The sequence below is a fragment of the Pistacia vera genome, unplaced genomic scaffold (genome assembly GCF_008641045.1).
Source record: "Pistacia vera cultivar Batoury unplaced genomic scaffold, PisVer_v2 Contig270, whole genome shotgun sequence".
Taxonomy (NCBI): Eukaryota; Viridiplantae; Streptophyta; class Magnoliopsida; order Sapindales; family Anacardiaceae; genus Pistacia; species Pistacia vera.
In genome coordinates this window covers 738187-756330 of record NW_022196080.1, presented here as the reverse complement: position 1 = coordinate 756330, position 18144 = coordinate 738187, and the positions used below count along the sequence as shown (strand labels likewise).

The following is an 18144-nucleotide window of genomic DNA, read 5'->3' as shown; positions in this document are numbered from 1 at the left end:
AAACATGAAATATATAAATATATATTTAATATAATATGTAACAATTATTTTAAAATATTTAAAGCAAACTCATTTTTTATCAATAAATCGAGATATAATTGAATAGAATGTGCAGAAGGCCTAATTTGACAGTTGGATGAATAATATTATACTAACTACTTTTTTTTACAATCTTGACGTAATAATTCATAATTGGTCAGTTAACAACGGATCTCATATGAATTTTACTAATTAATTGGAAGCTGACAAATTGCAGACTGTCACACTAGGGTTGTGAGAGAAAGTTTGTGAGAAAAGATTATTGGTGTAGTATTATTTCAACTGGATTCAAAGAATTCCCACTACGTTGATATTTAATAATCAAACATTAACATAAATTTATTACTATTAAACCATCCTTAGGTGGTAGTTGGAGTGATATGAATTTTTTGATGTATTATTCAAGAGATTTTTAATTTTGATTCATTTCGGTTTCTAATAAGGATGGATAACGAAGGGTTTATCCGATCGTTAATTTTAAGACTCCTAGGAATTAGTCAAGGACTCGAGGTGTGCGTAAGTTGGTTCAGACATTTTTGATGACAAAAAAAAAAAAATATTACTATTAATTTAGTTTAAATTTTATTAATTATAGTCCAATTTTAAATAAAATACATACATTTACACATGAGAATTCCTAATCTTTAATTTTGTAATAAAATTAAACTGTGGAGTATTTATTATTTGTACTTATAAAAAAAAAACAAAGCGACAAAAGAATAAAACCATAATATATATATATATATATATATATATATCGTCAATGCTTTATATATATATATATATATATATATAAAGCATTGACTTGACTTAAAACGGTGAAGTTTCTTATGTACTACTATGAAGTATAAACCCTATTGCTAAAAATACAAAAATAAATAAATAAATAAATAAAATCATTTTCTTCTTCACTCTCTCGCTCGCTCACTCGCTCACTTTATTTATAAATTTGTTAAATTTCAGTTTATCGCTCAACACTTTCACAGGTTCAATTGCGATAACCTATTTTTTTTTTTTTTTGTAATTTCTGTATCGCTCTTTGCTGCAGACTGTCCAGGTACAGTTTCGTATTTATTTTAATTTTTTTTTTTTTTTTTAATTTAAGCTTCGGATTATGTTTGTTCTGGTTGAGTAGACTTTTCGTAGATTTATTTGGATTTTTCCTTTGGTTTGTTTCAGAGAATTTGTGGAATGAAGTCGGTGTTTTTTTTTTTGTCTGTTTGGTTCTTAAGAAAAGTGAATTAACTGTCCCGGAAAATTTATAGAATAAGAATTTGGTGGGATTTTTGTTGAATTAAGCTTAATTTGGTTGAATTTATGTAGTAAGTGTGAAGTAAAGTTTCTTAAGTACGTTATCGTTTAAGCCTAACCATACATAGGCATTGTCTCGAACTTGTATTTTTTAGTCGGAAATTGAGCGGATGAGATGATAGAGAAGTTCTGGTGATGCTTGATATAAGTTTAATTTAATTTTGATGCTTTTAAGCTGTTATTGTTGTTATTATTTTCTAAAAGTTGGGTAAATGTGCAGTGTTCTGTTTCTGATGTGTCTTGGTACAGTATTGACAGGAAGGTAACACGGTTCTTTACGACATTGTTTGGTGGAACTGATACAGATGGCTAGTTTGTTGTCCGGTGATCCCTCACACCGTGGATTTTATGAAGGTGAGTCATCCAAACTTTCTCAGGACAAACCAGAAGAAGGTGGCCGTTGGTACTTCTCTAGGAAAGAAATTGAAGGGAATTCTCCATCTAGACGAGATGGAATTGATTGGAAAAAGGAGACTTATCTTCGCAAGTCATACTGCACATTTCTGCAAGACTTGGGCATGAGACTTAAAGTGTGAGTCTATGCATTTCGGTTGGATGTGTTTAAATTCTTCTGCCTCTTACCTGATAAAATGATCATTACATCCTTGATGTGATACAAAGAGAGATAAACTGATGGGATGTGGTTTGAAATATTAAAGAAGGCTTACACCTTAAATCTTTTCTCAGGCTCATATGCACATTATTTTGTTTTCCTATAGCACTGTACATTCAACTTAAGATTATCTGTTTATTGAGAGAAAAAAGAAAAGGGAAATTACTTGTAGTTTGTCAAAGGGATCTGCGTCAAGGCAAAATGACATTGTTGTTCAGTAGTTATTTTGTGTTGAGGATGAGCAGGATATTGTCCTCGTACTGCATATTGGACTTCTGTTTCTTTCCTAGGCTAGTGAACTTAAATTTACTTTTATGTATTGTTATGCTTCAAATGTGTCTTGTGTCTCAAAATGCAGACCTCAGATAACAATTGCTACAGCAATAATATTCTGCCATCGGTTCTTCCTTCGTCAATCACATGCAAGGAATGACAGAAGGGTGAGCTATGCTTTATGTTTTACTAAATGTTGAATCCCTTTGTATTCTCCCATGGAAATGTATCTTTGTATTCATTGCATATAAGGACTTATACTGAATATGGATTTCTACTAAACTATTGTTCTTGTCAAAAAGGAAAAAACAACCATGCATATTTGTAAACTTCCTTCATTGTACCAATAAGAAACTATGAGATGTTTTGCACCATGATTGTTTACACCATCATGCTTTGGACATTGAGTTACTTTATATTTTTTGATATTAGTGAATTGGAAATTGTATTTTTCCAAAGAGTTCCCAGACCAGTATACTTGTAATTAATCAACAGTTGACTGCACTGATTTTTCCCTTGCGTGAATACCACATGAAATTCCATGTAGGATCTGGGGTGATATGTACTTTATTTTCAATAATTTGAGGATAATATCATTATTCCTACAATTCTCGTCTTCCAAAGGGAGAGAGAAAAGGATCCTTCTTTTTCTCTCTCACACTCTGGATATATGTAAGGGGAGAGATAGTATATTGTCTGTGACTGTATGTGCATGACTCTTTCTATGTGTGATGGAGAGAGGTGTTGTAGTTCCATAATGATACATGGGCTTCATGGGTGTCTAAATCATCTGCTGTCTTTGACATCTTTGATGAAAACGAATTAATCAATAGGGAATATCATAGAATTATTTGAATTGTGTTTCGAATTTAGGCAATAATTATTTGAAGTGCCTGATCTTGTTCAAAATATTTTGCAGACCATAGCCACAGTGTGTATGTTTCTGGCAGGGAAGGTTGAGGAGACTCCACGTCCACTGAAAGATGTTATTCTTGTTTCATATGAAATTATTCATAAAAAGGATAAGGATCCTGATGCAATTCATAGGATCAAGCAAAAGGTACGGTTATCTCTATGTCACTTTTTGACTTGGTATTTTTCTATTCTGTGTATTTTTGCTTCTTGTTTTACCTTTTATAAACTTGTTAATTGTTAATGATATATTTCTGTTAAGTTCATCTTTTTATGTCCTTATCTTGAAGTGCAAATTGCACAGTCGTAGTTCAGGGCCATCTAGATCATCCGTGGAAGAGCAAAGATCACAAGTGTGCAATTTTGACTTTACTTTATGGCGAACATTGATCAAGAAATTTCTTGCATTTTAAGTTCTAAAAATTTTATTTATGGTTTTGTAATCCATGACAGGGAAATACTTTAACTATTTAATTTGTATAATATTTTTTGGTTTTTTTTCTTAATCAAAGAATTAATTGATAGATGATACTAATTTAATTTGAGCATTAGGATGTATTGCTATTGTTATTATTATGTGTTTAATAACAAGGAAGTGTTGAGTTATCATTGACATTCCCATTAATTTCAAATTTGCCAATATGTTGTGTCATTGTGCTCATGAAAGGAAAGGGGATAATAACTGTTTTGTAAGTGATGACTGCTAATTTCCATAGATTGTAAACAACTTTCTTTGATTATTTCTTCATGTTAGCCTTCTGCATATTTCTTATGCTTTATCGTAAGTATTATACTGATGCTCCAACTACAAGGATGTCTTATTCCTTTTTTTTCTGTTCCATTCCATGTTTAAAAAATAATTGATGCAAATACGTTCATGACAATTGTAGTTTAATGGTTTAGTTTATTGATTTGTTTGCATCCATCATGCAGGAGATATACGAACAACAGAAAGAATTAATTTTACTTGGGGAAAGGGTTGTACTGTCAACCCTTGGATTTGATCTAAATGTACTCCATCCATACAAACCCCTTGTTGAGGCAATAAAGAAATTCAAGGTTGCTCAGAATGCCCTTGCTCAAGTTGCATGGAACTTTGTCAATGATGGGTATGATTAATTGTTTCTATTCTACAAACTGTACATTCATGTTCTTTTCCCATGCTCTTCTTGATTGGGAGATGCGACATGCAGACTGCGTACCTCTCTGTGCTTACAGTTTAAGCCCCACCATGTTGCTGCGGGGGCTATTTTTCTTGCTGCAAAGTTCCTCAAAGTAAAGCTTCCATCAGATGGTGAGAGGGTGTGGTGGCAAGAGTTTGAAGTCACCCCTCGCCAATTGGAAGGTTGGTGTTTTTTCTTCTCTTTCAGTTGTCAGTGTCATCTTCTGATAATGGGAGATAGTGTCTCCTTTTCCTTTATTCTGTTTTTGGCATATTCCCATTATTTATAATATACTTTTAAAAATTATTGAAATGGAAGATTATAGGTAGACCATGGGTTCATCCTTTTTCTTCTTCATTTTTTTTTTTTTTTTTTTCCTTTTTTGTTTTTTTTGGGAACTACCACTGTTCCTTTGTTGGGGGGGTGGTTGTTGTTTATGAGGGGTGGAATTGGGATACAAACTTATGAACAAAAATTTACAATTGGAAGTTCCAATCATGTCATTTATTTTACTGGTGTTATTATTTTCTTCACTAAAATATTTGACTTCTCTCTGTGTATCTGTTGGATTATGGTTTTAATGCTGGGCACTTATCTCTGGCAGAGGTTAGCAACCAAATGTTGGAACTCTATGAACAAAACCGATTGCCAACTTCCCAGTGTGGTGAAGTTGAAGTAAGTGCTGCAGCGGGGAGTACTCAGCGGGCATCATCAAGAACTTTATCTAGCAGTGAAGAATATCCAACAACTATTAGTTATTCTCAGGCTAGTTGTACAACTTCAAGAACCTTAAAGCCTGCATCAACTAAGCCAGTGTCTGAACATTCATTAGCTGATAATCATTGTGGATCTTCCAGAATCACCCAAAATCAGAGTAATGACTGGGGACATGCAGAGATGGAAAATACTATTGATGACAGTGCATACGGTGAATTTAAAGATGATCTACACCCTGAACCCGAGAAATTTTCTTACCAGAACAAGGGAGAAGCACAAAGCACATTGAGGTTTGGGTCAGATGCTCTTGGTAAAGAAGATCAAGAGAGGACTGTTGTGAGGAATGAAACAAGAGATGTTGCGGACATAAAGGACAAGCATTCTAGCCGAAAATTGGAACATAGAGGAGGTTTAGTTAGCCAGTCACCCCAGGAAGCTATCAAGAAGATTGACAAAGACAAGGTAAAGGCAGCCCTAGAGAAACGAAGGAACTCCCGTGTAGTCACGACTCGGAAAACTGATTTGATGGATGAGGATGATCTGATTGAGCGAGAACTGGAAAATGGAGTTGAATTAGCTGCAGAGAATGAGAAAAACAAGCGCGACCGGAGGCAGAGCTGGTCTAGATCCTCAGACAGACAGGAATATGAGAACTCACATTTCGATAAACATCAAGAGGATGCTGGAGACAGCCACGGACAAATGAGAGGACAGTCATCACGCAGATTAGATTTCGGTTATGCTGAAGATGGGGAGGTCTCAGTGCCTCGCAACCTTAGCCGGGGTTCTCATTCACCCAAGTCAAGCAGCCGCAAGCGGAAGGTTGGAAGCTCTCCTGATAGATCATCAGAGGGAAAGTTGCGTCACAGTTATGGTTCTGGGTCCAATCATTATAATCATCAAGATTATGTTGAAGATCGGAACCGGATGGGCCGGCTTGGTTATATGGAGAGAGATCAGAAAAGGCACGTGCCAGAAAATCTTGTCTGAAGCCGTCTGGTGCTACACTGCTGGCTGGACGTCATCTTGTTGGGAGTTACTTCTCCACACGGGCTCTTGATCTCAATGGGTATGGCTTACTGAAAACATTGGACCAACCCTCATTTTCTGGGAAAATGAATCAGAAGGAAAATTTATCGGATTTCAGAAGTCACATTGCCAGGTGGATTACCCCTCATCTCCTGTTTCAAGTATTTGGAATATTAGCCTCTGTGTATAATTATATGATCGAGATAATATTATTATGAATCCGAATGGATGTAGGCAAGAACAAGAACTTGCAGTATTGGCTTGAATTTTCAATATATATTCAGAGTAATTTGTAAGTTCCCTTCTTTTTTTTCCCCCTCTTTCAGTATGCACGTTTGGTTTGTGGATGAAATTATTTTTAAACAACCAAAATCTAGAATTAAAGGAAAAGAATCGTCAGTTGTATAAACATATCAACACCGAAAACTGGGAAAAAATCAGATAAGCCCTAACAAGACTTCGATAGATATGAAAAAAGCTTAACAAAAACATACAGTTAACCATCTGGAGGTTTGATTTTCATTTTTTTCTGTAAAAAGAAATACAAAACTATGAGAATCCGTGCATGTGGAAAACTTCATCTTCTTCTGTCACCTCGGTCCCTTCTGTGATCATCCTTACTTCCATGTCTTCTATGACGATCATGATCATCGTTACTTTCTGCACCTGCACGTCTATTTTCTCGTCTTCTATAACTATCTTCATCTTCATCATCCTTTCTATAAGTTTGTTCCTTCCACGTGTCTCGTCTCTCCCTCCTGTCCTCGCCGATTTCACCATCACCGCTTCTCTTTCTATAATCTACATCCTCTCTCCTACCTCCACGACCATCAATTTCAGCATTTCTCTTTCTATAGTCTCCGATATCTCTCCTTTCTGCACGGCTATCATCCCTTTTGTCTCTGTAGCGATCAGTATCTGAACTCTTTCTGTAATCCCGATCATCTCTTCTCTGATCATTTCTCTCTCCTCGTCTCTCCATATGCATTTCCTTTGACCTTCGTTCGTCAAAATGCTCCTGGTCTCTTCTGCATCCACCATCTTGATCATTGCGGTCTTCTCTGTGATCCCTGGTTCTGTCACTTTCCCTGTGCCTATCTCTTGATTCTTTCTTTTCTTGATCCCTATCTTTCCTGTCATAACTCTGCCTATTCATTTTGGGTTTCTCCATGCGGTCATCTGGATCATGGCCTCGATGTCGCTTTTCCCGTCTGGGATTTTCCGGAGTGTCCCCGTCAAATACCATTTCATACCTGCAACAGTGATTGCACTGTCAGAAAGAGAAGAGGAGAGAATGTGTTGTACAATCTTATGACCACGAGCGATTGATTTTACAAACCTAGAGTCACTGTATCCACCATGCTGTCTGTTATCTTCCTTTAAGATATATTTGGGAGCTTGCTGCCCTGTGCAATCCTTTGCAATGTGATCAAGAGCACCACATTTGAAGCAGCCTCTCTCTGCGCCAAAAAAAAAATAAACAATTTATAAATAAATAGACTCCAAAGGTTTTATAAGAACTCTCCTAACAGTCGACTTACCTTTACCAGGTTGGTTATTTCTGCGCCTGTACTGGTTCCAAAGTTTTGAGACACTTTGACTAAAATCCACATGTATCCTTCGGTCGTCAATCAAAGCATTATCCATCTACGACCAAAAGACAGGATTAGCAAAGTACCAAAAGCACCAAAGCAATTCTGTCATCAATCAAAACATTATCCATCTACAAACAAAAGACAGGATTAGCAAGTAGCAAAAGCACTAAAGCAATAGTAACTAATGAATTTGATTGACAGAAACACAAGGTTGATATCTACACTTGCAACAAATTGTCCAGAAAATCTAACACAGAAAGGACCAATTGAGTTCTGTTCATGAGTTTCAACTGAAATGAAAATACATTACTATATTGTATCGTGAAAGTTGGGAGAAGTCTACAATTCCTTTTAAGTGCCCACTCATGCAAAAGCCCAGGTGAAGAAAAAAATCATCCATGGTTCTTGATGATTATGGAAACATGAGAATCTATTACCGAAAGGATGCAATATCTTGAAACAATTTCTGGAATTTTTTTTTTTTTTTTTTCCTTTTTTGTTTTTTTTGGGAACTACCACTGTTCCTTTGTTGGGGGGGTGGTTGTTGTTTATGAGGGGTGGAATTGGGATACAAACTTATGAACAAAAATTTACAATTGGAAGTTCCAATCATGTCATTTATTTTACTGGTGTTATTATTTTCTTCACTAAAATATTTGACTTCTCTCTGTGTATCTGTTGGATTATGGTTTTAATGCTGGGCACTTATCTCTGGCAGAGGTTAGCAACCAAATGTTGGAACTCTATGAACAAAACCGATTGCCAACTTCCCAGTGTGGTGAAGTTGAAGTAAGTGCTGCAGCGGGGAGTACTCAGCGGGCATCATCAAGAACTTTATCTAGCAGTGAAGAATATCCAACAACTATTAGTTATTCTCAGGCTAGTTGTACAACTTCAAGAACCTTAAAGCCTGCATCAACTAAGCCAGTGTCTGAACATTCATTAGCTGATAATCATTGTGGATCTTCCAGAATCACCCAAAATCAGAGTAATGACTGGGGACATGCAGAGATGGAAAATACTATTGATGACAGTGCATACGGTGAATTTAAAGATGATCTACACCCTGAACCCGAGAAATTTTCTTACCAGAACAAGGGAGAAGCACAAAGCACATTGAGGTTTGGGTCAGATGCTCTTGGTAAAGAAGATCAAGAGAGGACTGTTGTGAGGAATGAAACAAGAGATGTTGCGGACATAAAGGACAAGCATTCTAGCCGAAAATTGGAACATAGAGGAGGTTTAGTTAGCCAGTCACCCCAGGAAGCTATCAAGAAGATTGACAAAGACAAGGTAAAGGCAGCCCTAGAGAAACGAAGGAACTCCCGTGTAGGCACGACTCGGAAAACTGATTTGATGGATGAGGATGATCTGATTGAGCGAGAACTGGAAAATGGAGTTGAATTAGCTGCAGAGAATGAGAAAAACAAGCGCGACCGGAGGCAGAGCTGGTCTAGATCCTCAGACAGACAGGAATATGAGAACTCACATTTCGATAAACATCAAGAGGATGCTGGAGACAGCCACGGACAAATGAGAGGACAGTCATCACGCAGATTAGATTTCGGTTATGCTGAAGATGGGGAGGTCTCAGTGCCTCGCAACCTTAGCCGGGGTTCTCATTCACCCAAGTCAAGCAGCCGCAAGCGGAAGGTTGGAAGCTCTCCTGATAGATCATCAGAGGGAAAGTTGCGGCACAGTTATGGTTCTGGGTCCAATCATTATAATCATCAAGATTATGTTGAAGATCGGAACCGGATGGGCCGGCTTGGTTATATGGAGAGAGATCAGAAAAGGCACGTGCCAGAAAATCTTGTCTGAAGCCGTCTGGTGCTTCACTGCTGGCTGGACTTCATCTTGTTGGGAGTTACTTCTCCACACGGGCTCTTGATCTCAATGGGTATGGCTGACTGGAAACATTGGACCAACCCTCATTTTCTGGGAAAATGAATCAGAAAGAAAATTTATCGGATTTCAGAAGTCACATTGCAAGGTGGATTACCCCTCATCTCCTGTTTCAAGTATTTGGAATATTAGCCTCTGTGTATAATTATATGATCGAGATAATATTATTATGAATCCGAATGGATGTAGGCAAGAACAAGAACTTGCAGTATTGGCTTGAATTTTCAATATATATTCAGAGTAATTTGTAAGTTCCCTTCTTTTTTTTCCCCCTCTTTCAGTATGCACGTTTGGTTTGTGGATGAAATTATTTTTAAACAACCAAAATCTAGAATTAAAGGAAAAGAATCGTCAGTTGTATAAACATATCAACACCGAAAACTGGGAAAAAATCAGATAAGCCCTAACAAGACTTCGATAGATATGAAAAAAGCTTAACAAAAACATACAGTTAACCATCTGGAGGTTTGATTTTCATTTTTTTCTGTAAAAAGAAATACAAAACTTTGAGAATCCGTGCATGTGGAAAACTTCACCTTCTTCTGTCACCTCGGTCCCTTCTGTGATCATCCTTACTTCCATGTCTTCTATGACGATCATGATCATCGTTACTTTCTGCACCTGCATGTCTATTTTCTCGTCTTCTATAACTATCTTCATCTTCATCATCCTTTCTATAAGTTTGTTCCTTCCACGTGTCTTGTCTCTCCCTCCTGTCCTCGCGGATTTCACCATCACCGCTTCTCTTTCTATAATCTACATCCTCTCTCCTACCTCCACGACCATCAATTTCAGCATTTCTCTTTCTATAGTCTCCGATATCCCTCCTTTCTGCACGGCTATCATCCCTTTTGTCTCTGTAGCGATCAGTCTCTGAACTTTTTCTGTAATCCCGATCATCTCTTCTCTGATCATTTCTCTCTCCTCGTCTCTCCATATGCATTTCCTTTGACCTTCGTTCGTCAAAATGCTCCTGGTCTCCTCTGCATCCACCATCTCGATCATTGCGGTCTTCTCTGTGATCCCTGGTTCTGTCACTTTCCCTGTGCCTATCTCTTGATTCTTTCTTTTCTTGATCCCTATCTTTCCTGTCATAACTCTGCCTATTCATTTTGGGTTTCTCCATTCGGTCATCTGGATCATGGCCTCGATGTCGCTTTTCCCGTCTGGGATTTTCCGGAGTGTCCCCGTCAAATACCATTTCATACCTGCAACAGTGATTGCACTGTCAGAAAGAGAAGAGGAGAGAATGTGTTGTACAATCTTATGACCACGAGCGATTGATTTTACAAACCTAGAGTCACTGTATCCACCATGCTGTCTGTTATCTTCCTTTAAGATATATTTGGGAGCTTGCTGCCCTGTGCAATCCTTTGCAATGTGATCAAGAGCACCACATTTGAAGCAGCCTCTCTCTGCGCCAAAAAAAAAATAAACAATTTATAAATAAATAGACTCCAAAGGTTTTATAAGAACTCTCCTAACAGTCGACTTACCTTTACCAGGTTGGTTATTTCTGCGCCTGTACTGGTTCCAAAGTTTTGAGACACTTTGACTAAAATCCACATGTATCCTTCGGTCGTCAATCAAAGCATTATCCATCTACGACCAAAAGACAGGATTAGCAAAGTACCAAAAGCACCAAAGCAATTCTGTCATCAATCAAAACATTATCCATCTACAAACAAAAGACAGGATTCGCAAGTAGCAAAAGCACTAAAGCAATAGTAACTAATGAATTTGATTGACAGAAACACAAGGTTAATATCTACACTTGCAACAAATTGTCCAGAAAATCTAACACAGAAAGGACCACTTGAGTTCTGCTCATGAGTTTCAACTGAAAATACATTACTATACTGTATCGTGAAAGTTGGGAGAAGTCTGCAATTCCTTTTAAGTGCCCACTCATGCAAAGCCCAGGTGAAGAAAAAAATCATCCATGGCTCTTGATGATTATGGAAACATGAGAATCTATTACCAAAAGGATGCAATATCTTGAAACAATTTCTTCCACGCAGGCAGAGGATTCTGATGAGACTCCCTGCACTGCTAACAAATAGTACAAGATAACAGAATATGTTCACCTCAAACAAGCCTCAACCAAGTATATTAATGGAGAAAAACAAAGAACAACCAAAACAACTGATAAACTCAACGGATGGATCCCAGCAATTCGAGGAGCTGGGGACCTCCCACAATGACACTATTTTCATCTCCTCTTTTCACCAACACCGACCCCTTTATTTATACTAACTTCCAGACTACCAAATCTCTATGCTAACAACTGGATTCCCCACTCACACAAATAACAACTTGATTTCCCATCACGTGAATATTTCCCAACCAACTCCCACTAGCACACATGCTCACTCACACAACCAGTACCCTACTGCCCTTATGCCCTTTATATTGATAGATTTTACTAATGGGGGTCTTATCATTACCCTCCCCTTGAAGAACCACCTTGTCCTCAAGGTGGGGAGATGGAAAATTTTCACCCGACACCACACCACACCACACCGCTCCTCCACTCCTTTACTGCCCTCTGCTTCCTTACTCAATTCTTCCTCATCTTCTGTCATTCGCTGGGAAGGGGTTGTTCGCAGTTGAGAGAGGTTGGAATCGATCTTTCGAAGAGCTGTCCAGCTTGTACTCTGGTGACCGGAAGTCGGCACCGGGCTCGACTGTCTCTCCTCCCATGGTCGGTGCTCCAAAGAGCGGTTGATAGAGTGTCGCTGTTGATTGAGAAAGGGATATGTTCTAGGGCTGTCGAATGATAAGACCCCCATTAGTAAAATCTATCAATATAAAGGGCATAAGGGTAGTAGGGTACTGGTTGTGTGAGTGGGCATGTGTGCTAGTGGGAGTTGGTTGGGAAATATTCACGTGATGGGAAATCAAGTTGTTATTTGCGTGAGTGGGGAATCCAGTTGTTAGCATAGAGATTTGGTAGTCTAGAAGTTAGTATAAATAAAGGGGTCAGTGTTGGTGAAAAGGGGAGATGAAAATAGTGTCATTGTTGGAGGTCCCCAGCTCCTCGAATTGCTGGGATCTATCTGTTGAGTTTATCAGTTGTTTTGGTTGTTCTTTGTTTTTCTCCATTAATATACTTGGTTGAGGCTTGTTTGAGGTGAACATATTCTGTTATCTTGTACTGTTTGGCTATTGTTTGTTAGCAGTGCAGGGAGTCTCATCAGATTCTCACTAAGAAAAATACATCAGAAAATATCCGAGGTTGTTTCTTAGTAAAAGGCCGATACGGTATCTAGAAAACCAATAATGCAAAATTTCAGAAAAGAAAACACACTTCCAACCTTTAAATACCTTAGTGTATGCTTGTTCACATGCCTCTTGTTCCTCAAACTCTGGCAGGAAAGCAAATAATTGATTATGGTCGGTTTGAAGTCATCAAGCAAACTAATGACTGGATGCACATCATTTTACCATAAATAAAGTAAAAGGCGGAGCGTGAAATATAGATATAGAGGACAGGGAGTTAGCCAATGACCAGCTTTTGCAGTCAGTGATTTAAGGGACAGTGTGACAGCATCTATCTAGCACATTGTTGTCATGCATCCTCGTACATCCATATGGATATACAATCAGATAACTTGACACCTACGGATTCACACTCGCCAAAAATTACAATAGTACACCCCTGCTTTAGGACTTATCCAAATTCTCAGTCATTAACGACAAAATCTTGCAAAGGCACGTAGGAATTGGATTTGATCCTCATATCTACTGATAATATGTTCACAATTCAAATATTCAATAACTCAGGATAAATCCATGGAGCAAAAGCCCAAAAAACAACTATTTGAATCAGCCAAGGTGAACATTCCCTTTTTCATCTCGTTCCATCTACATGCCTCTTCAGGATCCATGTTCAAAATTTCATCCTAGCTGACAATCTAAAGCAATCTTTTCCTTTTTCCTCCCAGATTTTGACTAGAACCAATAAGAAAAAGAAAAAACAAAGACCTAAATATTTTATAGAACATTTTCCATAACTAATTCATACTAAGTTCAAAACCATATTCTATTAAACTATTAGCTTCGAGAAATAATGGAAATTTAAATCCAAAATGAGGATTAAAGTAGTCAATTTATTTTCAGAAAATTGAAAATAGAAGGATGGAGATAACATCAGAGGGCAACCAGAAATAAGAAGGTGATGAAACTTCACCTTTTTATACACTGCAAATTTCAGATTACATGTACGTCAAGTTTTCAACTCAAAATAGCAAAATAATAAACTACAAGAACAATAAATAACTCACCAATGAAAGCATAGCATAAACTGTCTCCAGTCTTATAATCACGGATTATTTCAGCCCTGTCATCATTTGCAGTAAAGAAATACATTTGAATCAACAGAACCACCCACATCAAAGAATTACCAAATATTAGATGGAATAAAATTTATCACTTACGACGTAACATTTCCAAAACGTGAAAAGATTGTATGCAGGTCCTCATCCTGCATCAAGGAAAGAATGATTAAACATTACCCTAAGATGACAAACCTTTTTTTCTTTTTTTGCTAAGAAACAAATATTCTCTATAAAAAGTATACAAGAGTGGACAAAATGTTCATACAAAAGGACAAGCTGTCCCTAAACCCTAGGGTTCTTGGAACAAAACAAAAAGAAAACACTTCTCCTGTTCCAAAATCCATTAACAAGATCGGAAGCAACATGCAGAAACACTTTTTTTTTTCCCTCAATTCTCATTCCATTTGGTTGAAGGGAAAGGAAAAGTGGTGAAGGAATGTGGTATACCCTCTTTCTTCAGTCAGAAGAAAAGAAAGGTTTAGAAGCAATGTGTAATAGCTGAACATAAAGAAAAAACACAACATTAAATCCCATCCCCACACGCCAGATTTTTCTTCATTTCAATTTTCTATACATTTTTGGCAAAATGGAAGGCCTAAAAGGAAAATTCCTATTCCATTTTTCCTTCCACCTTTCTTCCCAAATATACAAAGTTAAAATGAAAAGATAGCAACGTTTTCACAATTCACAAAATAACATTGCTACAATACAACGACAAGCACTCACTTCAGTGACAGGGTTGAGTTTACACACAAATAGCACGTTCTCAGGAGGCTTTATGTCAGCATCAGGAATATCTCCAATCTGTAATGCATATAAAAAAGAATAAGCACATATCATTCTATGAGGATGGAAGTTCACAGTATGGACAAAAATAATTGAATCATTATGTATGCATAGACTTCTTACACTCTCAAGTACGACTGCACTGGAATGTGCATCCTTCTGGCGAAGAACTTCCTCGAGCTGCATAGGGTCTAGTTGCTCATCTAGGGGCACCCAATCATCCTCCAAACGTACTTCATCATCAATCTAGTCACAACGTTGAAAATTAGCCCAGGCTATGAAGGAAACATGCTTGCCAAAAAGGCAATATTATGATCAATAACCCAACTGAACTATAATTCTGGCCCAAAACTTGACCAGGTCGACCCATTATTCTATGCTGAATAACAGTATAAAAAAAATCTCATATTGGCAGTAATCAGCATTGTCAATAATTTGACAGATTGATGCTATAGGCCTGGAGTGACCTAAAGTAACTATACACTTCATAAATGCTACACATTAGTTTGTCATCGTATGCTTTCTAACATCATTATTCAATGTATCATCCAATTATCATACATTACATGCCATTAAGCCCATATATCACTCATGAACACCAACTGAAGTATCAAACTCAACATCATCAATTTCCAGTGCAAGTAGCTTTGGGCAGTTCTAAACACTTGAATTGTGGAATTAGTCACTTGAATTGTGAAATTAGTTAACAGATCATGATCCCTCTATATGCAAAAAATTTGCAATTACATTAAAGGTCAATCATCCCATTATTCCTAACCACTTTAATATACATTCTAGAACTAAAACTGGATAGTCTAAATGCCAAAATTATTGTAAAAACTGCAGCAACTCTATATAGGTGGAAAACATAATAATTACAGCCCCCTATTTGTAGAACTCTTCATGATAATCTTGAAACAGCTATATGTTGTCCTATGGTGTTTTTCTAGTCTGTTTCTGATGATCAGATTAACAATTTCTCTTCATGGGCATTATCATCCAATTCAGTCATCATTTACCTGGCGAAAACTGTGCTTTCAAGTGATATGTAAATTACTAATATTAATTTCTTCATTTAATTCAGACCTTCTCGTAAAAAACTCAACTGGAATCAGTCAGTACCTCATCTTTTGGTTTGCCTTCAGGGGAAGCATCGGGAATCAACTCAGCTAGCTGGGGAGGATCTTCAAAAGGATCCTCTAATATATAAGTGTGTTTAATTCTGTTCAAGTATAATAAGTAGGATTATTAAGATGAATTAACATGATTAAAAATAGAGATTAATTTTAATAACCACTTCGAAATATTTACAGTGGAATAGAACAAACCGGATATTTTTATATGGTCTGTTCTTCTCATCCACATAAGCTTCATTTATCCTAGTCAAAGTGTCAAGCCCTTCGGCTATCTCCCCAAAAACCTGCAATAACAAAAATTATGATGAGAGAAAATACACCAACAAGAGGGTTTAATCAACGAAGTCAAACTTCTTCTACATTAAAAGTTCCAGAACACTAAAAGCACTTCTCAAGTAAATATATCCGTTTCTGCTCCAAAGTCTTAAGAATCAGGTGACTACCCTAAGGAACCAGAGAGGATTTTTTTTAAACTTTTTTCAAATGCCATAAAAAGTACTATGAAGCATTATATTGTTCAGGAAATATTGCCTATACTCCAATCCAAGAAACATAAACATTTCTGATAGGAAACTAAACATTCCAGGAGGTTCAGAGGAGGGCATCAAGGGAATTACACAGCCTAGCAGCAAGGTGTACGTGAGGAAGAATAAAGTGGATTAGAAGGCCACATGGGAGTTGCTGGGAGTTGCTTAAAAAGGAATGTATATACGTGGCACCAGATTAGCAATTAGTTTGTTAGGCCTACAGACTAGTAGAATAAGTTTGTTAAGATAATTGGGTATAAGAAGATTAAAAAAGATGTACAGGGGATGGGATTATTCACAAAAGTTGTATTGGGAGGTTCCTAGCTCCTCGAAGTGCTAGAGTTATCTTTTTCTTTTCATTTACTTCATTTGTCTTCTTCATTTTCCATTAAAGTTCTCAGTACTGGAACATCAAGTACTGCAGATTATTAATACAAATATCAGTGCAATATTCAGTGTTTAATCTTGCTATCTGTGTGAGTTGAGTTGGTTGAGGGTGAATCATTCAGGTTCATATCAATTTTCAAGGTCACAATTATATCGAGAAGTCACAAATACCTAACCCAAAAACAAAAGGGAAAGAGAGACAATAAAACATCTCAAATATCCAAAAAGTTACGAAACAAAGAAATTTTGTTTTATGATTTTGACAAGAATAAATAGAAATGTAAACACATATGACATCCAAAGCAATCATTCACTCCTTTGTTTTACAAATCAAGAATAGTAAGACAAATACTAAACAAGAAGTTGAGTATCGAGAGACTCACGGTGTGCTTCTCATCAAGATAGTCTAGATCATCTCGCAAAGTGATATAGAACTGCAAACAAAAATTCAATTTCGTGACCACAAAAAAAAACAGTCATCAATTTACAGCACATATAATGTTTCACTAAAATTCCAAATCAACTACAGTCATAACTTTTTATCCACCGGTTTTTTTCATTTTTACATATAACAAAGAACTCTCACAAAAACATTAAAAAAAAAATGTTAAACCTGAGAAGCATTAAGATTCTCTCCAGCACTAGCCATGGCAACAGTGCCAGTCTTACTATGCTTCAAATCTACACGAATCTCATCGCCAAAAAATCGAGCCTGTTCACCATACAAAAATCTGAAACCATAACACAAATACATCCATAAATACTCACTTAATTATCAATCAACGGCACCTACACCTCATAAACTTCAATGAATTTCACTAGTAAACCTATTGTATTAGCTTTCTTACTTGTAGACGGAATCGCCACCTGTTCCTGTGCCGGTCGGATCACCAGTCTGAGCCGTAAAATCTTTCTGAACCGTATGGAATAGGGAGCCATTATAGTACTTAATCCTACAAAAATTACACATATGAACATATTATCAGATTTCGATTGCTTTACTGCATTCATAAGAAAGAAATAAATAAGTATTAACTTTAGTAACGTACTTGCAGAGCTTCAAGAAGTTCTTGGTGGTCAAAGGACACTTGTCGACGAACAAATCCAGCACAAGGTCACCTAAGCTCGTTACTATTAGCACCGACATATTGTATGTTCTCTTCCTCTTTCGCTTAGTTTCTCTGTGTGTTAAGTTTCTGTTTGGTTGCTGAGAAACTCGTCGAGAAAAAGAAAAATTCCGGGATTTTTCTTCTGATTTTAGAGGGTTATGATTTTGTGGGCTTATTAGTTGTGGTGTTGGGCCGCATTGATAAGGACATCTCCAACCCAACACTATTGTCGTGAAAAATTTGCTCTAATTCAACATAAAAACCTACACCAAATTAGTGGAGTAATACTATTCACTACGCCA

The 18144-nt window shown here is 36.9% G+C and overlaps 4 protein-coding genes across 6 annotated transcripts; 2 read left to right on the top strand and 2 right to left on the bottom strand.

The window, feature by feature from the left end:
- Positions 1–898: 898 nt before the first annotated feature.
- Positions 899–6353, top strand: LOC116133555 (cyclin-T1-3-like). 3 transcript variants are annotated; one of them, XM_031419243.1, is made up of 7 exons: positions 899–1096; positions 1600–1882; positions 2322–2403; positions 3156–3296; positions 4082–4257; positions 4342–4493; positions 4916–6353. In XM_031419243.1, exons 2-7 carry the CDS (start codon positions 1656–1658, stop codon positions 6016–6018), a joined length of 1881 nt encoding a protein of 626 aa, XP_031275103.1. In that variant the 5' UTR covers positions 899–1096; positions 1600–1655; the 3' UTR covers positions 6019–6353. The 3 variants fall into 3 exon arrangements, with proteins under 3 accessions (XP_031275103.1, XP_031275104.1, XP_031275106.1); XM_031419244.1 differs by having other exon boundaries at positions 909–1025; XM_031419246.1 differs by lacking the exon at positions 899–1096 and having other exon boundaries at positions 1600–1704.
- A 281-nt stretch (positions 6354–6634) lies between these two features.
- On the bottom strand, positions 6635–7794 carry LOC116133518 (peptidyl-prolyl cis-trans isomerase CYP59-like). The gene is made up of 3 exons (XM_031419217.1): positions 7599–7794; positions 7397–7517; positions 6635–7310 (listed from the first exon to the last, which is right to left on the bottom strand). The coding sequence occupies exons 1-3, from the start codon at positions 7702–7704 to the stop codon at positions 6635–6637; spliced, it is 903 nt and encodes a 300-aa protein (XP_031275077.1). The 5' UTR covers positions 7705–7794.
- Positions 7795–8384: 590 nt separating this feature from the next.
- LOC116133516 (cyclin-T1-5-like) lies at positions 8385–9473 on the top strand. Its single transcript, XM_031419216.1, has one exon. The coding sequence runs from the start codon at positions 8385–8387 to the stop codon at positions 9471–9473; it is 1089 nt and encodes a 362-aa protein (XP_031275076.1).
- A 466-nt stretch (positions 9474–9939) lies between these two features.
- On the bottom strand, positions 9940–17967 carry LOC116133498 (peptidyl-prolyl cis-trans isomerase CYP59-like). Its single transcript, XM_031419199.1, has 14 exons — positions 17783–17967; positions 17582–17686; positions 17347–17464; positions 17117–17167; positions 16012–16103; positions 15806–15905; positions 14807–14929; positions 14624–14701; positions 13997–14043; positions 13844–13899; positions 12885–12925; positions 11054–11159; positions 10852–10972; positions 9940–10765 (listed from the first exon to the last, which is right to left on the bottom strand). Exons 1-14 carry the CDS (start codon positions 17878–17880, stop codon positions 10090–10092), a joined length of 1812 nt encoding a protein of 603 aa, XP_031275059.1. The 5' UTR covers positions 17881–17967; the 3' UTR covers positions 9940–10089.
- Between the last annotated feature and the right edge of the window lie 177 nt (positions 17968–18144).